Raw genomic sequence first — 25,811 nt, forward strand, 5'->3', positions numbered from 1 at the left:
TTATTTTTAAAAGAGACGCCACAGAATACATGACTGTGAGATAGGAAATACTGATCTGTCTGATCATGCACCTCTTCTACTATCAATACAAATAAGTAGAAATCCTAGAAATACATTATGGAGACTGAATACAGGGATTTTGAATAATCAACCATTCATAACCAAAATGAAAGCAGAAATTGTAAGAACTTTGGTAGAAAATGATAATGGAGAGGTAGGTCAAGATATTTTATGGGACACATTAAAAGCTGTTGTTAGAGGAGAAATAATTTCTTACTGCACACGCAAAAAGAAAGAAAGACAACTAAGATTATCAGAATTAAACAGTGAACTAAAAGAGCTTGAGGCTAAACATAAAGGGGACTCAAGCTCTGGCCCTCCTCCAAGGCTCAAGGAAATTAGAAATGAGATAAATGTTATGTACACACAAGAAATACAAAAAAATATGGTTTATACAAAACAAAAAATACTATGAAAGTGGCCCAAGGTTTGCAAAGCTTTTGGCAGGAAATTGCAAAACAACATGCGGATAGCACAATATATAAAATCAGGGATCCAAACTCGAAAACGAATGTATATTAACAAAATGAGATACAAATGGCTTTCCAAAGCTATTACAAAGATCTGTACACACAGCCACAGCTAGAAGAAGAAGGTCAAATTAAAAGATTACTGGAGTCCCTCAAGATACCTACACTATCAAAAAGTCAAAGCAATAAACTAATAGCTAAAATAACTGAAGAAGAGCTCAATAATGCAATTTCCGGGCTAAAAGCAAACAAATCACCTGGCCCAGATGGGTTTCCCTCTGAATGATACAAGACCTTCCGATCAGAGCTGATACCTAGCCTACTTAAAACCTTTAACTTAGCTCTAAAAGAGGGGAACACCCCACCAACATGGAGAGAAGCAACTATCTCAGTGATACCGAAGGAGGGAAAAGATAGACTGGAATGCGGATCATATAGGCCGATATCAGTACTTAATACAGACTACAAACTATACACTTCAATTCTTGCAAAGAGAGTTGAAAATATTCTACCACAGGTCATACACACAGATCAAACAGGATTTATCCTGCAGAGACAGACTCACGACAATATTAGACGGTCACTACATGTACTGAACCACATCCGAGAAAATAAGATGGAAGCTCTACTAGTTAGTCTAGACGCTGAAAAAGCCTTTGATTCAGTGAGCTGGACATACTTATATATGGTTCTTGAGAGATTTGGATTCCATACAGAGTTTATTAAAGCAATCAGCAATCTATACAGGAACCCTTGTGCACGAATTAAAATCAATGGATACTTAACAGACAGTATTAATCTAGAGCGAGGTACAAGACAAGGTTGTGGATCATCACCACTTCTATTCAAGCACTCTACATAGAACCCCTTGCTCAGTGGATTAGACAGACTGACAGCATAAGAGGCATACTTATAAACGGAGACCAACATAAGGCTGCGTTGTTTGCAGATGATGTTTTGATATATTTGGGAGAACCTACTAATTCACTTCCTGAACTATTCAAGCTCCTAGACACTTTTGGAAAATATGCTGGATACAAACTTAATATTCAGAAAACACAGCTCCTCTCACTGAACTACACACCACCCAGACAATTGAAGGATCAATTCAATCTGAAATGGGATCAAAATACACTAAAATATCTAGGGATATTGATCCCCAGGGAAATCTCATCACTGCAAGGATCAACTATGACCCCTTTTGTCAAGAATAAAAACAGATATACAGAGATGGAATACCAATCCATTCCTGAGTCTCTTTCAAAGGGTTGAATCTGTGAAAATGAACATTCTCCCAAGACTGTTGTTTTTGTTCCAGTCTCTTCCTGTAGAAATAGCCACCAAACAATTCTCAGAATGGGATAAAATGATTTCCAGATTCATTTGGCAAGGGAAAAACCTAGAGTTAAATACAAAACGTTGCAACTATCAAAGGAGGAAGGAGGTATGGCAGTACCCCCACCTGAGAGATTATTTTTTCTCTGCCCAGATTAGACCTCTGCTAAATGTATGTAATCAAACCTATCACGCCAGATGGAAAGACATTGAACTATTTTTGATTAGGAACCCTCCAATACAGACAGTACTGGGTAATACAGACTTAAGAAAATTCATCAGTGGTATCCAAAACCCATGGTTAAAATTCCAACTTAAAACATGGAACACAATGAAAGAGGAATATCATTTACAAGACAAATTGAAAGTACTTAAATGGTGTGCCTATGATCCAGATTTTAAACCCAACCAAATGGATGGTAGATTTAAAACCTTTATAGCCAAAGGTATTACTACATTCTACTCCATAATAGATACAAGGCAACTGAAAGACTTCCAAACTCTTCAGGAAAATCATGGCCTAGAAAAGCAGGACTTCTATAGATACCTGCAACTACGCCATTACTTTGATCAAGCTATCAAAAACCATATAGATAATGATGATCCTGTGGTTAAAGAAGTCTTACTTGGAGCATACTCTATATTAAACAAGAGTATTATATCTAGAATATACAAAGCCTTTATGACTAAAAAAAGTACACTCCACAGAATATGTAAAAAATAAATGGGAGAATGAAGGTAACTTGACCATTTCAAGGGAAGAGTGGTCTAGTTGCTGTGAATTTCAGTGGAAATGTACTAATTCCTATACGTGGAGAGAGTTTGGGTGGAAATGTTTAATTAGATTTTTTATCACTCCAAAGCAGAAAATACATATTTCAAAAGACAACTCTAAGTGTTGGCGACTCTGTGGGAATCAGGAAGCTGACCACTGGCATATATTCTGGGAGTGTCCCGTAATAGGACAATTCTGGTCTGAGATACACAGAACAATAGAGAATATATTACAAATTAATATACCCTTTCAGTTTAGTACCATGGTATTAGGAAATACTCATTTTCTTTTAAATATGAATGTTTACTTCAATAAGTATCTGTTTGGTGTTATGATATCAGCAGGTAGGAAAACTCTTACTAGACACTGGTTACAACCTGACCCTCCCACGACAGAGGAATGGACAGAGATAATCAATAACATATATTTGATGGAAAAAATCACATTCTCACATCGGTTACAAATGAACAAGTTTGTTAAATTATGGACTGAATGGACTTCATATATACTACAGACACAAACACTGGGAGGGTCATCACACTAATGCATTTTGTAGAACTGAAGTACTTAACTGATTTGTATATACCCTTGTATTATGTTTATATGATTATTGAAGAACATACTGTCAGATCTTAAAACATGTTATTTTGTTTTATTTTTATTTTTTATCCTTTTTCTTTTTATTCCCTATGTCATGAGAGAAATCCTTATGTGGTAAATATGCTGTAACCATTACATCCCTTGTTCTTGTCAAATAGTTCTGAACTGTTTGTGATATATAGTAGGGACAGAAAAAAGGGCAATGAGGGGAGATAACTTAACTTAAGTGGATGTATTATTTATGTACACCTCCTGAATTGTAATATTCCTATTGTCCAATAAATAAAGAATTAAAAAAAAAAAAAAAAAAGAATGTTTGGAACGTTCTATAAGTGATATTTCTGATGTATAGGATATCTCTCCTCATGCTGATCAGATTGGGTAGGTGTGAGTAGGTGTGTCTGATGCCATCTGGAGAACCAACCACGTGGGCTTGTTTTGCCGCCAATTCTTTCTTTGTTTTCACGTTTATAACCACTTCCATTTGAATTTCAGTCTAAGATCCTAAAGTCACTGGGCTGCCAACGGGTCACAATCTACATACTCAGACCCTCAACAGAAGCAGCTCCAGTTTCTAAATCGAAATGCAGTGGCAGCTGGAGAGAGGAACATGTCATTTACCTGCAGGTACACCTTGTTGACCCCCGACACATAGTCAGCCACCCTGCCGAAAATGAGACGGCCCACAGCGGACGTGATGCCAATGCACATGAGCAGGACTTCCTTGTTGGCGTCCTTCCAAAATCGCTCCTCCACGTGTTTCATCTAGAGAGAGAGACACACATAAGCATGAGCTGAGACAAGCTAATACACACATCCTGCACTGCATCCACACCAAACACATGCATGCACGTACAATGACCACATCTGTCCATAACCCTGCTGTACCTGCGCACATTTAGCCTCTGAATTTTACGGCGGGCAGCACCATCTCGCCCAGCGCTGCCCCCACCACAAAGACCGCTGCCGCGCGGCCCGTCACCACCGTGTACTGCTCCAGCCAAGAGAGGCCGCTGGGGAAGGTGGTGGCCATGGAGGCGCCGTAGAGCGCCGTGCAGGACCACAGCGCCAGGCTGCTCGTGTTGAAGAGGGTGAGCAGCAGCGGGTGGCGGCGAACGTGCCCCAGAACAGCGAGTTGAGGCCCGCCGCCTCGGCCTGGTTCATGCGCGCGTAGTCCTTCGCGTAGGTGAAGATGAAGCCCCGGATTCCGAGCGCGATCTGTCTCTGGAGGGCGTGCCGCAGGAGTAGAAGATGAAGAAGGCCAGAGAGATGAGCAGGATCAAGGCCCCGATCACAAAGTACGCGTACATGGGCCCCTGTGAGATGTGCAGCGCCGAGCTCAGGGTCTGGGCCACTCTATCGGCGAGGGGCGAGGAAGCCTCCACTGTGTCGTTGGCCGCCTTGGCGTGGTCCTTGCCAAACACCAGCTTGGCGATGATGGGCGAGACGAAGGCCCCTGCGGCGAAGCTGAAGTGCAAGGCCTGCATGTGAGGCCCTGCCTGGCTGCCCCAGATGTTCAGGATCAGGACATTACCACCTACAAGACAACAAACATAATGAGCCGCTTTCAGGCCTTCCATCCATTTCTGTGTCAATTGTTATACTGATACAACCACCATTGTCTTACCTGTGTCTAAAAAGCAGTGATGGGCAGTAACGCGTTAGAAGTAACGTGTTACTGTAATCCAATTACTTTTTTCAAGTAACGAGTAAAGTAAGGGATTACAATTGCAAAAACAGTCATTAGATTACTTTTACTTTCCTGCAAGCAGCCTGCGTTACTGCGTTACTAACCCGTGATTTTGCCATAGACAGTAAAAGAATTTGGGATTTTGCCATATGGATTTTGTGAGACTAACTCGTGACAATGATGTAGGCTATAGCTGTGTGATATAGATGTAAACAACAGACATAAGTGTGCAAGACATGGAGTGCAGGAGAGAGCGTGAACATGGAGCATTTAATTCATTGCAGTTCAGACATTAAGAAAAAAACATTAACACTGTACACTCTTCGTGGGAAGAAAAATGTTGTCTATAGCGAAAAATTCCACCTCAAATCTGAGCAAGCACCTAGCAAGCCGGCACAGGAATGTGAAACTCATTGAGACACCCCCAGATCCCGACATGACGGCTGCAGCAACAGGTGAAAATAGAGGACGTCGCGGGTTCCCTGTAGCCTACTGGCCCGTTGTAACAGGAGCCAGGGCATTATAATATTCTGGCTGCATTCACTGTGATTTGGAAAATGGGCAAAAATATAATGTGGTCTTTGCCTTTTTGTAATGGGGCTGGTGAGTGTTGAAGTCTTCAATAATTCGTTTCCCTTAAACCAGCGTTTCTCTACTGGGTCGCGGAGACATGCCAGGTAGGGCGCGAAAAACAGGAGTTTTTTTTTTTCTTGTGCAAAACGTAGCTTGTGCATAAAAGTCTTGTTTCTATCACCTCAGAAATATTTCCAAGATTAGTTCCATCTTAACTTTTAAAGACACTGAGACTATTATACATGCATTTATTTCTTCACGCCTGGATTACTGCAATAGTTTTTTTTCTTGTCTGAACCAAAAATCTATAAAGAGACTTCAAACTGTTCAGAATTCAGCTGCCCGGCTTCTTATTAAGACAAAGTACTGTAATCACATTACTCCTGTTTTAGCCACACTGCACTGGCTCCCAGTAAGCTTTAGAATTGATTTTGAGATTCTTCTGATTACTTTTAAAGCTCTACATGGCCTGTCTCCCAACTACATATCTGTTCTCCTAGTAGGCCCTACCTTATACACCTGTGCGTACTTTAAGATCATCTGGTAGTGGTTTCCTAACTATTCCTAAGGTCAATCTCAAAACTAAAGGGGAGAGAGCATTTAGTGTCAGGGCACCTAGGCTCTGGAATGACCTGCCTGATGAAATCAGGTCAGCCAAGTCAGTATGCTCTTTTAAATGCCTCCTTAAAACTCATCTTTACAAGCAAGCCTTCCTTAGTTTTGTTTAAGTAATATACTTCATTTTGTGTTAAGTTTATTAAGTTTTATTTCAGTAAGTTTTATTTCAGTGTAAGTTTATTTTCCTTTTTCAAATGTATGTTAAGTTCTAATTGAATTAGTATTAGAGCCCGACCGATCTATCGGCGGGCCGATATTAGGCATTTTCCAACCTATCGGCATTTATAATGGCCGATAAATGAATATTTTAAAAATAAAATAAAAACGGACGAAACACCCTTCAACCATGTCATGAGTGTTGGCGTTGTATAGTTTGTCCTCCAGAGGCCACTCTACACCGTCCCTGCTGGCAACACGCGTGTATAACGCGCCACACATCCTGCAACCTGCTGATCCAGCCAGAGTCGGGCAGAGAGAACCAGTTATCCGCGAGTGAGATCATCAGTGAAGTGTGTTCATGGTGATTTGGTCACGAGACATACATTGCTTGAAATAACAATTAAAAGAACATGCCCATCAGTTCTCTTAACTCAAATAAGCATGACAAAATTCGTGAAAACAATGTCCAGTTTTGCTGCTGTTAAATAAGCCGAGAGTGAAGCGGAATTAGCTAGTAATTAGCCTACATTACGTTGTTACAGTGTAGTTGACTTTCTGTCTTTTTAACTGTTGACAATGTGACTGAAGATGACAGTTATAGCAGTGAGACGTATCATCTCTCCCCGGCCTGTTATTTTGAAAGCGTATGTTTTACAATTTGCAGTATGACCGTTATCCATTGCTAAATTAGGGCTCATCATAGACTAGCTAACCACAAAGCTAGCTAATGCTATGAATATCAGTGGAAGACCGCTAACGTTAACATTAATGAGCTTGGAAACCACAACGAACTTATTCTGCCTAAATAAAGTAATGATGTATTACTAGTATATCTGTAGTTACAGTCCCTGCATTGTAAAATGTAAATTAGACGTGAGAGGAGTGAACATTGACATAGAGAAAAAGTATCAAACGTAGCTTGTGCATAAAAGTTAGCTTTTCTTTTTACACGTGTGTGAAATCCAATGATGCCAAGTGTGCGCTTCAGACTGTCGTTCAGCCGCAGCAGAGTTACACAATGGATTTAGATCACTAAATAGTAGGTTTTAGAAGACAGGCAGCAACTGATGATTGAAAATGGTTTGATGTAGCTTGATGGAAATAATTTTAAAAGTGCAGGTAAAGGGATAAGCAAGCTGACATTGTAATTATAAGGTAGCTTATAAGGCAATAGGGACTAATTACACACGCACACTCAAACATTTAAGAGTGACCTTTATCTTGTTTAATGATAATGCAAATGATGATGATAGTAATAATGTCATCATTATTTTTTGTAATTGTTAAGTCTTAGTTCAATGTTATATTTATGAAACTTGTTAAGTTTCTATTTTTATACATTTTATTTATCAGAACTTTAATATATCTCGATGTTCCTCTGTTCCACTGTGACAATATTATTTAAAAAGTTAAAAAAGTTTGTTTTTGAAATGCATTATCATATTATTTTAGTCAATACTCATAAATAACTACAAATAACTAATGTTAGGGAAATCTGTTAATGTTTTGTTGCGCGTTTCTGAAAAAAAAAAATATATATATCAGCCGATATATCGGAATATCGGATTTTTAAATCAACAAATATTTGTATCAGTATCGGCCTTCAAAATCCTTTATCGGTCGGGCTCTAATTAGTATATATTATTTGATTGTTATATTATTATGTCTTATTTGCATTTTCATTTATGTTGATATTATTCAGCACTTTGTAACTTTGTTTTGAAAAGTGCTATATAAATAAAGATTATTATTATTATTATTATTACTTAAGAAAGTAACGAAATTGTATTGTATGACTTATAGGAAGACTAAAATAGAACGAACTATGTCCAACATTGTGTCATCTGCTTATTTACGTGTTACACGCAGGTCCTTATTTCTATTCTACCGCAAAGGTTCACAATTTCCGCGCTGTGTTGCGTAGGCTGTTTCTACGTACAACTCTAGCTCAACATTGGAATTGAATTACAATGTAAACGGAGCATGTTTAGCCTACTTACCAGTCCAAGGAAAGATGCACAAAGTGTTAAAGTGATCATCCAGCGTCCACAAACCCCGGGGTCGTTGGCTCCCCGACCACCACTTATTATTCTAACGCTATCGAATCCCGCACTCGCTTGCTTCTTGTTCACATTACTTTTTATCATACTTTTAAAACCTTTCCTGACGTCTTTCCTCTTGTCAAACAGTGTATCCTCCTCTTGATCATCGTTTTCATCGTCATCCTCCATGCTAGCAAACCTAACCTGCTTCTTTTTTACCACCGGCTGACTAGTAACAGAGACAGACATTACAACATATAGTGTTGTTAAAGGTCGATAATGCACAGTCTAGCACAGAAAAAGTATCATGGATCTTTTTCCTATACAATGAACCGTTAGCCTGGCGGGCCATCCTATATCATTGACATGTAGCCTGGCGGGCCATCCTATATCATTGACATGTATAGTACAGGCTGAGCAAATTAATTTGCAGCCGCTAGGGTGCGTCTAGATTTATAGGCTAATGAACCGTGGGAATCATCCATAGACAGTAAAAGAAAGGAATCATAGCCTAATGTTAACTGAAGAACCAGCTCGCGTCGTTGGAGTGTCACTGCTGTTCTTTCAGTTCCTGTGTTTGAAAGAGCGTCGTAATAAAAGTCTCATTGCTCAGATCCTAACATAAATGGGCATTCTTCTAAACAGATAAGCACACCCACAGAGACTGTATGGATTAAATGAGAAGCAAGAAAGGTCAGTGTGTAGGCTTATTTAAAAAAGGAAACTTTCCCCCAAATCTGTCCTATCATGCTTGTAACAGATTCGAAAACCATATGAATAATTGCTGGTTCAATATTGTAACTCAAGCCATTTTAAATTTAGATGTTGTTATCCAGCACTTGGTGTGCCGCAACTGTGGTCAGAGGTAGGCCATTAGACAGCAAAATAATATAATAGTACAATATTTTAGCATTAGCAGGATGTTTCATCTATCCATCTAGGTAACCTTGCATTTAAAAGTGGTTGCAAGTAAAGAAACCATACGTTTCACACACATTCCTGAAATTTTGTAATCATCCTCAGGGCAGGTAAAACAGTAATTAAGAAATCTGTGTCATACACCCAGTCTTATACAATGCAATATTAGTCAACTGATGTGACCTATGATCTTAAATCAATAATATATCACAGGGGAACACCAATTCATGGACACATGCATGTGTCTTCCAGCTGTGATGTCCCTGAAGGATGCGCCGCAGGATGAGAGCTACGACTCCAGTGCCTGAGTGTGGTCATCTTCATTGACCAAGCATCTACACAAGATGACCACAAATGTATAACTTAAGTTGTGTGGATTAACGAAAGTATTGATATAATACCCTTAACATGGGGTTAAAACATCAGCTTAATTAATACCTGTGTTTTCTAAACTCTTCAATAATGCAGAATTGTATCATTAATTCTTCAGTACTTATGTGTAGCCTAAATAGGCCTAAACAAACAACTGATTGTTGATAAGGAAACAATGAAACTACTCATGAAATAGAATTACACATTCTTAAACCTATTAAAAATGTATTGCAAATTAAATGAAGAAAAATAAAATGTTTCAACAAAACATTTGCCACATTTGTTTAGCTTCTTTTTATTAGACATTTGATCACTGGTCTTGTGTCCTGTGTAAAAAATAATATGGACATTGTATAAATCCTTTTAAAAAATATTTCAATTTAAATAGAGCTGTCATGGGTCTGAATTGTGTGAACTCTTATGGTTCATTTCACGAAAGGAGCTCGTTTGTTTTCTGTGGAGCCAAGTGGGTTTGAACCTGCCGCTATTCTGAATGCAATTAGTGTCTACACGGACCCGGTTGGGTGTTGCACCAAGTGAATCAGTAGGCTACGTTAGGAAAAAAAGAACAACGTGCAGACACTAAATACATTCAGAATAACGACATGTTAAAAATTCTCCATTTTATTACGACAGGTCAATTGAATTTGAGCAATTATGTACGGATTTGCGTACCTGCAAAGACAAAATCGGCTAGAAAACAGGTCTAGAACATGTTGTGTATTACGCGACTTTTATTTAGCAAATTCGGCTCGACCGGAAGTCTTATTTTCGCTGAACACTCGCTAATTTCGCTAGAATCACGGAACTACCATTCACAGTCAGAGCCCGTTTACGGAGAGCCGGATCACTCCCTATTAACTCCATTGTACATTCAATTTGTTGCAGTTCCGCTAGGGGCGATCACGAATAAGTGCAAAAACAATGGGGGTCTATGGAGCTAGACGGCTAAATGTGTCTCTTTCACCTGGTTGTCGTTTAAAAATCGAAGATTTGATTTTGGTTTCTGCAAGCTCACTATGGATTATAGGTGAAAAGTTTATTGAACGAGTACTTACGTCCTTTCGATTTCTTACAGGTTGGGTCGTTGTTGCTCACAACACACTAGCTTTCTGCTAATGAATGACGTCATTGACGCATTTGAAAGGCTTTTTAGAACAAAAAGTGACTCAAAAAATATAATACTCAGCGGTGTGTATTTTCTCTGTCCCCTCTTTCGCATGCAACATTCAAATTTCTGGGCAAAAAATTATATCCCGAGAAAAGTGGATTTGAGGGGTACAGCTCCATAGACCTCCTGCACTCAGAGCCGTACATACGGCTCTGCCTGCACTTATTCGTGAGCGCCCTCATGTGGAACCAGAAAAGGAACTGCAACCAGTTCAGAAACCGGAAGTTTCCCGAGAGTGGCGGTTCTTCCTTTATTAGACATTCTCTGTCACAGTCCAGTTGTTGCCAACCGCCTGAAGCTCATGATCAACAGACAAACGTCTACGCTCCTTTCCTCCAGATGCCGCCATTCCTCCGTCCCTAATAAAAGTCTCATTGCTCAGATCCTAACATAAATGGGTATTCTTCTTCTAAAAAAAAAATAAATTTGCTATGACACATCTAAACTTTTAAATAATACAACACAACTGACAAACAAAAAAAAGGCCAGACACAAACCACTATACATCTTTAATTGACTTTAATCTTGACACAATGAATCCTGATGTCACCAGCTGTTCCAGAATAAACATATGACAGCTCATGTTCCAGCTCTATCTATCTATTTAGAGAGGAAAAAGAATGTTCATTTTAGCAACACATATGCTGTAGTCTATACTTGCAGAGAAAAAATTACACTTTTGTCCTCAGGTAATTATGAAAGGACCTACACCATCATATGCTAGTTAAAATATTAAATTAAATATAAATCTGTTTAAACGCCACCATAAAATAGACCAAATTATACTGTTGTCATTTATTTTCTATTATTCATTATGTATGGGAAACAACAAGTAACTGTCACAGGTGCAGAATGTCACCAGTGTTAACCTGTTATCGGTGATAATCTAGCCTAATTGATCAAAGGCATGCCTTAACTGTAGGCCTACACTATCAACTTGTAGGTCCACATGGGTTCTTCAGCTATTGTGATATTGCTAGGTGTTGATATTGCTAGGTGCAATCAGCACTATAAACAATGCTTTGTTCAAACTGAACATGAATATTCAAAGAAATGACCAGCGGCAAACTGAAAAATATATCATATTCACATATATGCTTGTCAAAAGCTAGGCCTATTGATTTTTTCCTTTTTAGTTTGTTCCTGCGCAAATTATGAGTTGAAACAGGCATAAGTGACCGCGTCTGCACATCCAGTCTCATTCTTCAAAGTCCCGTCAGCAATTTAACTGCACATCTTTATTGGTAATGCTTTGATCAAAAATTCTTCATTACAAATGCCTTAAAATATTTCGCAGGCTTAAAAATTGAATATTGTCAAGTTGACTAGAGGAAAACACTAGAAATAGTAGAAATCACTGAAATTGTGGTCACACTGAAAAATAAATTACAGTATTTTTTTGAAAAATCAATTTTTTTTCAAGAAAAAATCAATAGGCCTAGCTTTTGACAAGCATAGTGTGTTACAACAGCAGAAATATGGACAGCACTTTAGGAATTAAATGTCTGCGTTTATTGTAACAAAGTGTGTAGGCTAATAAATTGTAGGATTAGTGGGACTAAAATGTTTCTCTAATTCTCTTAAAATCCACTCTTAGAATTGTCAAGGGACTGTCAAGACGCCCACTGGAGATCGTCTATCAGTTTCCAAGAACAGAGAGACCTGTGGCTACAACGTCGTAATGAACATCACGCAAAAGGAATGCTGAAAATGTGCTGTTTCCAGGAGTGTATCCCCACGCACCAGAAAGTTTATTTCGTGGCGAAGCTCCAAAATGGCCTTGTGTCGTAAGAGCTTACGATAGTAAAACGAGAATCGGGGACAGCCCCCTATTAAGTAGCAGATTGTGGAGAAGTTCTTCCCATTTGGAAAGAGGCTTCCTTTCTGGGACGTCCGAAACGGGAGCTCTGAGTGATCCGTCAGATCGAAAGTCTCTCCTCCACTGAGGTCGAGCCTCCCATCACGGTCACGGTCTGGGCATCTTTGAAGAGCGGGGGCATCTTGAGAAACAGCATATACTGAAAAAGAACAGACGTTTCTCCTGAAGGTTAGGGTTCCATTTCAATTTAATTGCGGTATTTTAAATGACCATTAATGATCCATTTCAGTTTTGAAGAAAAACAAATAATCTGCGTCTGGTAAGTAGCCTATCCAGAGGGTGATTTCTTTGCCTGAAGTCAAAGTTCTCTTGAAGGAAATGTTATATTGGAAATGGAATCTTGCTTTCTGATGTAGTGGTTGAAGTAGTGACCAGAAGTAGCATTTGAAATGCACAATTAATTGACGCGCTAAAGGATTTTCCATTTCACTTTACGCGCCAGTGGACTACCATATTGATTAATTTAATGAAAGACGTTTTCATCGCCTGGAGTAGCTCACGTGGAGTTATGGTGAAAATATTGTGCTCTAAATTACCGGACTTTTTATTTGCCCCAAATTTACCAATAGGCTTTAGTCGGTTCGTGGGACACTTGTTTGGAGTTTTTTCCGCGCCCTGTGATAACCTGGAAATAGTGACGAAGGAACAGTCTGACCAAAAACGCGTTGTTTTAAGTTGCGGGTACAATCAGGTATGAATGATTATCTGAAACACCTGGTAATTTTTCTGCTTGAGTTTGGTAGTTGGATAAATTGGGTGACTTGGGAAGGTTTTTTCCCCCCTTGACCCTGGGTGCAAATAGCCTTAATTTTAGCTATACTATGCCACGTCTACTTAAAACATTTTGTTTTAGCTCTCAAGTGGGTATAGTTGTATCATCATATCTAGGCTATAGGTATTGATTATTTCTTGACAAGGAATGAGACCAGCTTTACCAAGTCATACTTTTTTGGATACTCCAGGAGGCGCCCTTATACTAGTGTATAAAATTGTTGGACGTTGGAAACGTAGCAGCGCGCATTTTTTGAGGTCGTTATTAGGTCTTATGGCATAGCATATTGAATGCATAAATCATAGTCACTTTTTACTTTTGTTTTGACTCTTCTGTTGTGGATTCATAGAAATGTCCTTCTGCTAAAAGTTTCGTCTGTGCCACCTATCTTGCATTCCACTTATTTTTTTTGGTGAGATACTTATTGAATCATGGGTCCCACTAGTTTAGTTCCTCGTGACCACTCTAAAACTGGGTTTAGTGTTCTCTATGCGAATATGCATAACATCTCGAAATTGTTTGTCCTTTTTGCAGATTCATTCATGTGCTTCTGAGGCAGAGGGTAGTGAGAGGGTGAAAATATGAAGACCAGGCTGTCTCTGGCAGCAGCTGCCATCATTGCAGCAGTAGTACTATCTGCTGTTGGCGCTCAAGGTAAACTTCCCTAGCCACACTAAGATGGTTTCCTTCTTTCTTTCAAGCACCCCTCCCCCTCCCTTTCTCTGTTGGAATATACATTGATTTATTTACAAGATAGTCAATGATTTTAATGATGACACTGTTACTTGTAATAAGGTCGTCTCTGTGTTTTTTTAATGAACTGCCCCCCCCCCTACCAACGTTGTGAATAATTGTGTATCATGGTTCATGTCTCCTTGATTCAAAATAATCCTTTGATTAATATTGCAATCAATGGTTTGGTTAGTCAGTGTATGCTGAAATATTTATTTATTTGTTTCTTTCTTTTTTGATGTTTTCAAAGGGTTCAGAAATGTTAGCATACCTTAACTTACAGATATGCTTTAATTTGTATTTGTTTAATTAAAATTTGAGTCTGTGTTTCATGCATGTGCACTTGCTAGGGACTGGAATAATTTCTAGCACTGTCACTGCATATTTTGTATGGTAAAGTGACTTTTTTGTTTTTTAAAATCAGTGTATGACTTCATGTTTTCCACAAACAAGTGATTTAGGCTTTTAGCAAAATGTCACTATGTTTATTGTTTTTTTGCAGGCATTTGTTTTTCATACAAAAATATTATTATTTACTTTTTACATTCACATTAACTGTTCGCATTGATCAACTGGAAACACAAAGGTCTAGAATGGAACTAGACTGTTCCAAGTACACAACATTATGTATTTCTGCTGCAGAGTGGAAAACAGAATGGAACATTTAACTACTTTCATCTTGGGGAGAAGATTGCATTTCTGGGGGCCAGATTTCTCTCTCATCTCTCTCTTCTGTCATCATGGAACAAAGCGACTAAATATGCCTCTCACACATCATACTTCCAAAAGTCGAGAGGAGAACAAAAATGAAGGCATATTTTAGACTTCTGTGGCCCCTGCTTCTCTGTGCAGTTGTCTTGCTAACCATATGCCAAGTCAACATTCAGTGATCTAATGTCAGTATGTGGTCAGTAAATCCTCTCACTTGAGATGGTTTCAATTAGATTTTGACCTTCTTGCCCTATTGGGTCGTGACCAGTCAGAGGTCCTCATGACCAAAGTGGAAGACCATGGTTTAGTCATGCCTTCCTAAAGAGAGAGAAAAATGGCCCCCCATCAAAGTCATTCACTTTTCTCAGTCAAGCTACCAGAGCTATGCCTTCTGGCTGCTTGTGAACAGTTCCACAGCCAAACTATAAGAAATGGAGATAAAAATGTGCTACTAATGAAGCAGCCCTAGGAAAATAGATGCAGTTCTCTAATACAGCGTGCCTTTAATATGAAGCAAGAGTGAGATTCAAATTAAGTAGACCACTACCACACACATTAAAGAGACAAGGGGGAATGAGTGATTTCATTAGTGTGCAGTGTGTAGTGTGTGTGTGTGTGTGTGTGTGTGTGAGTGTGAGTGTGAGTGTGTGTGTGTGTGTGTGTGTGTGTGTGTGTGTGTGTGTGTGTGTGTGTGTGCATTAAAGTGGCTCCCAATGGGGAGTGTGTGGGATAGTTGGGATGGGGCCCAATCAGCAAAAAGGAAAGGAGTGATCGTGATCATGACGGTTGAATTGATCTGCCAGGTTGGTGGTCCTCATTATTGATGTTCTGTTTGCTGGTCAAGCCTTTGCTCAGGCTGTTTTTCTTTGTGCTCTTGCACATTCAGTGTTTCCTGAGCCATGGCTTCACCATAATATTTTAAAATGATATTCTTCAAGTCACATGTTTGTCTTATCAAGGCTCTTGTGTAAATATGGAGGATGGCAGGATGTAGCTGTGTAGTTTCAACTTGAGATGTTTTTCCATTGTATCTGATCCTAACCAAAGTTATTGTTTGTTTACTATGTAATAGTAAGATGGTCGTTATCTTAGTTTGATCAGATTAAGTTTTCAGTTATTATTTTAAATCACTTAATTTTAGAAAGCTCACAACCAGGTAGGGGTCATAGCATTAATAGAACAAATAGATTGTGATCCCAAGAAGAATATCATTTAAAATATTTTTACAAAAAGTTTCTCTCTACATGTGGTCTGTCTTGTACATGGAAATTTCAGTTCCACAAGTTGTTCCAAACAACTTTTCATGTACATGTGCATGATAATACAACAATCTGTTCAGATGAACACGACAGGTGTCACCATGACACCATGTTTATTTGTCTTTTTTATTTTGATGTATGTTTTTCATGATGTACCGTACTGTTTCATTGTTTGTGTGTCTGAGTTTCCCTAGCAGTATGTAAATAATTATGCTGTAGTAATGAAAAGAATGTACACCAAGGTCATTCATGGCTTTGTGTATTCTTTTAAAAGGTTTGCAATGGAATCCAGTACTGAAGTAGATGGAGTAGAGACTAGTGATGGTATAAGGCTAAGTGGCTAACATGCCATGGAATGCCTTCAGTTACTTCCTCTCAGGCTAGCCTGCTGACTCCATTGTAGAATCGATACCATGTGTTTGTTGAAAAGAAAACTACTGTCATTGTCAACCAGTTCAACACCAGGATTCCAGCCAAGCTGGGCTGACATCTTTCACAAGCATGCAAGTTCTCAGTCAGGCCATTACATGTGTTTCGTGCCACTGTGAAGATCTCTGTGGAGCACCTCCTCTGTGTTCTGTGTGTGCTTTGAGTTGTTCAATGTGGCCCCATGGTCCAACAGCTCAAACAGATGTCATTTTGAACCAAAATGGCCGCCTGTCATAGCATCTCTCATCACTCATCTTACATGGCCTTCGTCCATTTCTGCTGTCACATTCCCCAACAATGAACAAGATAACTTCACTACTGAAGTGTTGATCGTTGGGAGCCTATTGTCTTCTGTACTTGTCTTGTGTTTTTTTTTTACTTAAGAATACATTTTTAAGACAAGCATGTATAATTAACACCTCCAATGTCCTCTCTCTACAGTTGTACCACCCTCAGATTTGAGGTTTAAAATTCTAAATGAAAACACTGTAGAAATGTCATGGAGACCATCAAAAACACGCGTACAGGGATACAGACTACAAATAGTTGCAGAATCAGGTAAGTGAACGACCCCATTCCCAAAGCCCTCCAGAGGTTTTATCTGTGGGAGTATGTTTTGAGGCCAGGAGTCAGATCAGCCACACCTAACCATGACACGATTAGTTCAGTTTTAGTTCAGCTTTATGTCAGCATTATGTCATAATTCATAACATGTCAACAACTGGATTCTTGTTTTTACTTGTATCTATTTTCAGGCAGTTTGCCTTTGTATTCCCTTGTATTTTGTCTTTGCAAATTAGGGTGTATTGCAGTGATTTAAAGGCCATTTTATGTGTCCTTTTTTCAGATGAACCAGACAGAGAATTGAACCTTCCTCCAACTTACACAAAAACAGCCATCACAGACTTGACCCCAGATATGAATTATATGGTAACCATTATTTCATTCTCTGGGTCTGAGGAGAGTTTACCCATTTCTGGCCAGATCACAAGTGAGTTGTATTTGATGATCTTTTTGCAATTAGTATGGCACTAATGTATTCAATATAAATGGGATGACACAATGGATATTACAACAGAAAAATGTACCCTAAAACTCACTATATCCTAATTTTCCTTATATTTCAGTCCAGTCCAGTGGCACAGGTGGAGGCACCAGGAAACCTCAGGTCACAGATGCAGTCAGTAAGTGGTTTCTTCTACATTGAGTTTGAAGGCATTGCTGTGAGATGTCTTTAAAAGCAACATAAGTAACTTCAGCAGAATACAATCTGATTGTGACTGATTATAGGAATTAAATGTTAGATTTCACTATGGGATTAAGAGACCACCAATTCTATAACCTACCATCATGTAGATGCATTTTTAGCTCTTAGAAGCACATGTAGCATTGAACTCAGTGCCCCAGTTCTATCCACTCATCTGTGTCTCTGGGATCTTTCCATTTGAATGCAGTTGGTATTTCTGACTGGGAGTTTCCATGGTCTGTACCCTAACCCTAATCATTCTTTCTGTTGCACTTGGGTTGTAATTCCTGAGAAAGTTAGTCACTGTGTTGATTAGCCTGTGTGTGTAGTCACTCGTGCCGTTCGTTGTAAAGCTGTAAATGTGAGGGCGCTTTTTCCCCCATTCGCTCTCGTCGAGCAGTGGAGGGTGCTGCGCTGGGAGTTAACAGCTGTATCGCGGACCCCCGGGCCTAGGTGAAATAAACTCTTAAAAGCCCTTAAACACAGAGGGAAGTGGAAAGCATTACAGATCACACTTTACAAGTGTGCTGTGGCCTCCAGTTTGCTGTGGCCCCCTCCTCCTCCTTCTTCGCCTTCGCCTCCGACTGGCCCCCCCCCCACCCCCCCCCTCAGTTGAGACAGAATGTTTGGGTAACCCTACGCTCACTTTCCCCTCCAACGCATGGAGAAGGAGGTGGAGGAGAGACGGAAAATAATCTCCCAGCGCCAAGCAGAGCGAATCCGCCTCCTCATATGTGGACTTCCGCACCGACGGCTCAGGGTTTTCTTGTGGAAAAACCCTTGAACACATTTTTTGTTTTCTTTTTTCTCTCCACACCCCCCGCATTTTTCTCATGGAAAATGCATTAATGAAATGACCCACCGAAAAAAACCCAAATGCCGAGTTTCACCATCTCGCCAAGCTTGCCCAGTGAACCAGCCAATCGGAACTCATAGACAGATCTCAGGAGGCGCGAGAAAGAAGTTGGTGAATCCCAGTCATCACAAAGTTGCATGCAACACGCTGGCAGCCCATCCAGCAGTGGCGTAACTAGAACAAACTGTAGATGATTAAGGTGCAAAAGAATGTCATGGAGATGAGTAGTATGTACACAGGGACGGACTCGCCCATTACTGCCCTGGTAACATGTCATTCTGAAAGCTCTGTCATTACATATTGGAAAGCTCATTGCTCAAGTTGTAAACTCTCTGTGCAGTGAAGACTTAGCAGGTCCTGAGCGTACAACAAAGTCACAGAAGGAGCTAAATGATTTACCTGGCTCCTTAAAGCAAAGCCTGTGGATAGAGAACAAGCTCAGAGGGGCCAGTTATTTTTATGGATTTATTTTGTATCTTTTGTAAATGGGAACGCAAGGTGGAATATTTCATGGCTTTCTTTCATACATCACTTTCCCTTGACCACTTGTGCATTCACATTCAGTTGCTGACAAGGGACTTATAAATATACAGGAACTGGACATGCTTTTCCCTTTCTAAAAAATTGAGCGTGTTCCGGTTCAGTGACTTTCCAATAGATGCCGGAATTTTCCTGGGCCTTAACTCTGAATCTTCTCTCTCTTCCCAGAATGCACAGTTGGCGCCATTGCTGATTTGGTTTTCCTGGTGGATGGCTCTTGGAGTGTTGGACGTGAGAACTTCAAATACATCCGTAACTTCATTGGTGCCATGGCTAGTGCCTTTGACATTGGGGAGGACAAGACGAGAGTTGGTGTGGTTCAGTACAGCACAGACACCAGGACCGAGTTCAACCTCAACCAGTACTCCAAACGGGGTGAACTGCTGCGGGCTATCAACAACCTGCCTTACAAGGGTGGCAACACCATGACAGGTAAATCATGCATGCACTGATCTGCTCAGGACATCAATCATGTTGGAGAACATCACTTACAGCTCACACTTACAGATATTACAACCAAGAGACCCCGTGCACAAAGCAAAGACTACTAGCTATGAAATGCAGTTGCAGAATTTTTAAGCACAATATTCGGTTTTGTCTTAGTCTTAAGGTAGACGTTGTGTTTCTGTCTGTGCTGCTGACTCAGGCCCTCATTGTCTTTGTGGTTTTTGCCTTTGGGCTGCTGATCTGGAGGCCCAGCCAAGCCCAAAGCAGGCCCGCCAAAATCTACTTACAAGGGCAAAGCCTGACCTCCAGCTCTCTCATAACCACGAAACTCGAGATCTCCACCTTGAGCGAATACTTTCCATACAGTTTATGAGGGGAAAACAAATACTCTTTCCACTTGTTTATATCGCAATGTAACTCTGGTGGACAATAGTTTTTTGAACAAAAAGAATTAAAATAAACGACCAAAAATGTTGTACTCACTAATGTGGCGTCCGATCTGGAAATTTTTGTGTAGGTGACGCCATGGACTTTCTGCTGAAAAACACTTTCACTGAAGCGGCTGGATCCAGGAAAGGGTTTCCCAAAGTGGCCATGATTATTACGGATGGGAAGTCACAAGACTCGGTGGAAGGCTACGCCAAAAAACTCAGGAACAGTGGAGTGGAGATATTTGTCCTGGGTAAGTGTGCACAGTTGCTTGAGTATGTGTTTGTGTGTGTGTCTGTGAGAGAGAGAGAGAGAGAGAGAGAGAGAGAGAGAGAGAGAGAGAGAGAGAGAGAGAACAGACAGAGAGAGAGAGCAAGTGCAAGTGTGTCTGAGTATGTGTTGCTACTCTCTGCATTTTTTTTTAAAGGACACATCTGTGTCTTTTGATCCTCTGTCCAGCGCTATGCTGTGTGGTCTTGGTGTGTGCCTCTTCCCAAGCATTTTTTTTGACAGGATTGAAAGCAAATGACAAAAATCCAACAGTCCAAAGTGTTAAATGAATTTTACAGACTGGCTGTGTTGTCATAGTTTCCAACTCAAAAATATTCTCTCCTCAAATGTTTTCCAATGGCGATATGACCCACTGCTCCTCACTGCAAAGTACAAAGTGCCTCAGTTTGAATCCAGCTGGATATTCTTAAAAGAGAAAAGAGAAATGATAAACTTCTTCCTCGATTTGTATGTTTATGGAATATTGCTAGCTCTTGACATTCCCTAACAGCTCCAAGACCTCAAAAAAGTATGCTCACGTTAATTTTGCTCATTCTCACATTCTGTACTGGATTTACAAGGAGTATATAGGATTTATTGGTGTTGACTCTCAACTATAAATGAGTAAACTTCCTATATTTGGCAGGCCGTGGAAGTTAATATGAGCTTGTGGAACATTTTCAAAATTTTTATGACAGTCCATAGATGTTTTGCTGAATGATTTTGGTGATTTTTTTTGTTTCTTTATTATAAAAAGGCATCAAAGAAGCAGATGAGGCTGAGATGAGACAAATGGCTTCCACCCCACACAACACGCACGTCTACAACATCCCCGACTTTAACGTGATCAAGAGCGTGCAGCGCCAGCTCATCACTGAAGTGTGTGCCGCCGTGGACAACCTGCTCAACGCACTCGCCAGCGGAGAGGAAAGTGAGTCTGTCTGTTTCAGTGTCCGTCTGCCATATTGGTATTCACCATGTTTTTATGGTCACCTCACTGACTCTTCTCTATGTCTGGGTCCCTATTCATTTGCTCCTTTTGTTTATGTACCAACTCATGTCATACTGCCTTTGCCTAGTGTAGCACCAAAGGGTAATAAATGGATGTTTTTGTTTCCTTCTGGTCTCTCCTTTGCATAGTGGTCGAGGCTGCCTCAAACCTGGAAGTCACTGAGGTCACCTCCAAGTCCATGCGACTGCAGTGGGATGCCTCCCCCGATGACGTGACCGGCTACAAGCTACAGTTAGTCCCAATGATGGCTGGGGCCAAGAGACAGGAGCTGTACGTTGGGCCCACACAGACATTTGTGAATGTGCGCGACCTCACCCCTGAGACAGAGTATGAGGTCAGCCTGTTTGCCCTCAAAGGCCTAGTCCCCAGCGAACCAGTCATGGCCATGGAGAAGACAGAGCCTCTTAAAGTGTCCCTGGGTGAGAACATTTCATCCTGTTTGGTGCTCTAGTGAGAACATATGCAGTATCATTCCATTCACTCCCATTTTAGCAAGCACTACTATGGTATTTGTGAAAATGTACGCTTTCTGTTTCTGTGAAGCGACATCTGCGGTTATTTATGTGCTCTCTGTAAAGTAAAACATTGGCCTTACTGTTACTATGTTGGTGCCATGGTCTAGCCATGAGTCTTCAGTGACTACATATTTTGCATGTTTGTTCATTGCTGTGTTGTTGCATTCTGCCAAACTTCAGAAACTATAGTTCAACATATCAATTCGTGTTGATAATAGAATCCTAAACACAAATCTTCTCCTTTTCCCCTAGAGTGCTCCCTGGGCATGGACGTACAAGCAGATGTTGTCCTCTTAGTTGATGGTTCGTACAGTATTGGTCTGGCCAACTTTGCCAAAGTGAGAGCCTTCCTGGAAGTTCTGGTTAAAACCTTTGATATTGGACCCAACAAGGTTCAGATCAGCTTGGTCCAATACAGCCGAGACCCACACACAGAGTTTTACCTCAACACTCACAATGACCAAGCGGCAGCCCTCAAGGCCGTACAAACCTTCCCATACCGTGGTGGCTCAACTAACACAGGTCGTGCCATGACCTATGTTAGGGAAAAGATCTTCATTTCAAATCGTGGTGCAAGGACCAATGTTCCTCGGGTCATGATCCTTATTACAGATGGAAAATCATCGGATGCTTTCAAAGATCCAGCAGTCAAGTTAAAAAATGCTGACGTGGAGGTCTTTGCTGTCGGTGTGAAGGATGCAGTTCGCAGCGAGTTGGAAGCTATCGCCAGTCCTCCCACGGAAACGCATGTTTACACTGTGGAGGATTTTGATGCCTTCCAGAGGATTTCCAATGAGCTAACCCAATCCATTTGTCTACGAATTGAGCAAGAGCTGCTTAACATCTTAAGGAGAAGTGAGTATTGTAGCCTGTATGCATTCAGAACATCTACAGAAGCTGTAATCATTGCACTGGCTAAAATTAAACATATAATCCTCTGTGTCCCTAGACCTGACAAACCCACAGATCAAGGCTTATGATCAAGCTTATGTGTAGTCAAATCTGATATGTTTTTGTTGTGGGAAGATTTTTGCGAGTTTGTTTGTACATCAGAGCTTGCCAAGAGAACCTGCTTTGAGACAGGTTCAACACATGTTGGAAATTAATATCTTATATAATTGGTCCCTAGATTAGTGTTCTTGTACAGAGGAAATAGTTGCTCAGTTAACCGTAAAGTAGCCTAGAAATGAAATGTATGCACGACTTGCCATTAACTGTTGGTGCGTCAAAGCCATTTAAAAAGCCTGTTCTGGGGATAATGAGTTTGGTTTTAATGGGTTTAAATCAGAAGATTTCTTTTTTTTTGCACAGCAAATCAAAATTCATTGACCACATGCTGCCCATTAGATATGTCATAGAGTGCATTTACAATATGCACCTCATGTGTGTGCACTTTTTTCTGTGCAACAATGTGCTGTCCATATGTACGATCCGCACTCTAGAGGAGCTTCAGAGAGGTTGCATGTGGAGGCGCTCTTCAAAGCCAAACATTACTCACTCTGCATTACAACCCTGAAAGGTATTCAGTGCTGCCAGTGTGTTGTGAAACTAACAGGAGGTTTGATTACCTATTATATAATTCTTATATAATAATCTTTTATGACAGCATGAAAAGACTAGGGAGGATTTTCCAATCACTGGGTTTGAGATGAGGGTCACTTGTGATTGAAGGCCAGCTGTGATTCAGACCTCCATCTATCTTTCCCTAGACTTGATCGCACCCAGATCCCTCTCCTTCTCGGAGGTGACCTCCAGAAGCTTTAGAACTACCTGGGAAATCGATGCCAACAATGTCCAGTCCTACCTGATTCAGTACAGGCCCGAAGCAGACTCCAAAGGGGACTATGTCTCTGTCTCGGTGCCTGGGGACAGCCTCACTTCTGTCTTGCTCCACCTTACACCCCAAACAAAGTATGAAGTGAACGTCTATGCACAGTATGAAAAAGGAGAAAGCTTTCCAATGACCGGATATGAGACCACACTAGAGGGTGAGAAATGCTTTCATTTTAATTTAATTAATTTAATTTAATACATTTTGTTTTAAAAAAAGGAAAACATTTGTACAGCCTAATAAATGGCATACATTAGCATACAAGCTCTGACTATAGGGTAGTGTTTGTTTTAACTTACGGCAAAATATAAAATGATGTAGGTGAAATCTTTGTAATTTTGCACAGAACAAGGGAAAGTGCGCAATCTCCGGGTGTCAGAGGAGACAACGGACAGTTTCAGGGTGTCTTGGATGGCTGCATCTGGCGCCGTGGTGAGGTACAGGCTCACGTATGTCCCGGTCAGAGGAGACCACCCAACGCAGGAGACGACCACCGAAGGCCCCGAGACCACCATCGTTCTTCGGCAGCTCTTGCCCACCACCACGTATCGCGTGAGCGTGTCGGCAGAGTACGGAGGAGGCCCTGGACCAGCCATGCAGATCGATGGCACCACCAAAGAAGGTGAGTCATGCGGCGAAGCCACAAAGAGGCAAGTTATGCATATAAAACGTGGCGTATTTTCCCCTTGTAATAATTTCACTCCCTCTTATTGGCCTGTCATTTGAAAATCCAGGAGGAGAAGGAAAAAAAAAGATGAAAAAAAAAGTCCATGTACACTCTCTATGTTATTACACTGGAGAGGAAAGTGAACATTAAAGACTCAACTTGGTGAGGGGGAAATTTCATACAAGGAGGCATTGAGAGTGCTCTCTGGAAGGCTTATTGGTGATGAAATGTTGCCCAGGTTTACGGACCCCGAGCCAACGCCGAGGGTGGTGATCGGAAATAAACAAACATTATGTCTGTTCACTAAGGCAACCAAATTCTTTGGAGTCATTATCATTGCTCAGAGCAGTTAGCGTTCACGGATGTTCCAGCTGCATTAAAGGGTCGTTTTAAATGGTGCAGCTGTGCCGTTTCCACTGCCATTAAAGGGGGTAGGCATGTTCCAGATGAGGAACTCACCCTTGACATGGAGAGTCCCACTATAATTGTGAAGCATACAAGACTCTGCCATGTTGACTTGTTGTTTTGTGAAAATGCCTCTTTCAAAAGTCCTGAAAGTGTTAATTAAACAACCATTCCCTGGGATAGGTTTTTGGAGGTTCAAGGTTATTTCAGTGGCACCTTGACCAATCCTATTAAACTTCATGAACATGCATTGACATGCTTCCACATAACAAATGTTCATGATTTTTTAGACATGTGCTTCACAGACACGTGGATGGGCATGTCCACTAAAGAGCCAAGGCTTGTGTCAGTGTAGGCTAATAGACTACGTGCACGACAGGCTCTTGCTGTACGCTCATTGACTTACGGTGGAGCGTTACCTGTGTTGTAGTGGCATCTTCAGTTATATTCTGCTCCTTACATCTTCACTCTGAATATCTTGTTTGTCCAATAATAACAATTTTAACACACGCATAAATCCTTCTTTATCGTAATGTGCTGATTCCCTAGTGCAACACCCAGCCGGTTCCATGGAGACACTAATTACATTAACAACAGCGGCAGGTTCCAACACACCTGGCTCCACCAGAAACAAACGAGCTCACAGAGCCTTCCGAGCATGAGACCTGTTAGTTCTGGAGGACGTTTTACTTCATCCCATTTTGGCAGACTCTGAGTACCTTCGAGATCACCTTTATCTCTGAATAATGGCTGAAATCTGAGCTCAAAGAAAAAATAGGAATACTAAATTAGCTGCACTAATTATTACTATTTCTTAACCCTAATGTAAAACCTAAGAGGATGTTTTCTCCCAGAAAGGATGACATTAACAGTTCACATATCTAGATGATCTTTCAAAGCCAGACCTTTCTAGGCATATTGAGTTGAAATTTTGTGTTAGGTCAATTACACATTATTTCAGTACCCCGCATCTTTTATTTTTTGGGACATGATGGCTTATTTATGTTGTACGCCCCAATAGGTACAAG

At 40.5% G+C, this 25,811-nt stretch overlaps 1 protein-coding gene across 1 annotated transcript in view; it reads left to right on the plus strand.

Moving 5' to 3' along the window:
* Window positions 1-12,664: 12,664 nt before the first annotated feature.
* The window catches only part of col12a1b (collagen, type XII, alpha 1b), a 75,002-nt gene continuing 61,855 nt past the window's right edge, over window positions 12,665-25,811 (plus strand). Inside the window, 12 exon segments of the mRNA XM_048250212.1 lie at window positions 12,665-12,830; window positions 13,969-14,088; window positions 17,007-17,123; window positions 17,413-17,556; window positions 17,693-17,749; window positions 19,376-19,639; window positions 20,172-20,336; window positions 21,111-21,284; window positions 21,494-21,784; window positions 22,133-22,735; window positions 23,590-23,868; window positions 24,058-24,333. Coding sequence (XP_048106169.1) covers window positions 14,016-14,088; window positions 17,007-17,123; window positions 17,413-17,556; window positions 17,693-17,749; window positions 19,376-19,639; window positions 20,172-20,336; window positions 21,111-21,284; window positions 21,494-21,784; window positions 22,133-22,735; window positions 23,590-23,868; window positions 24,058-24,333 — 2,443 coding nt within the window. The 5' untranslated portion in view covers window positions 12,665-12,830; window positions 13,969-14,015.

The sequence above is a fragment of the Alosa alosa genome, chromosome 8, assembly GCF_017589495.1.
Source record: "Alosa alosa isolate M-15738 ecotype Scorff River chromosome 8, AALO_Geno_1.1, whole genome shotgun sequence".
Taxonomy (NCBI): Eukaryota; Metazoa; Chordata; class Actinopteri; order Clupeiformes; family Clupeidae; genus Alosa; species Alosa alosa.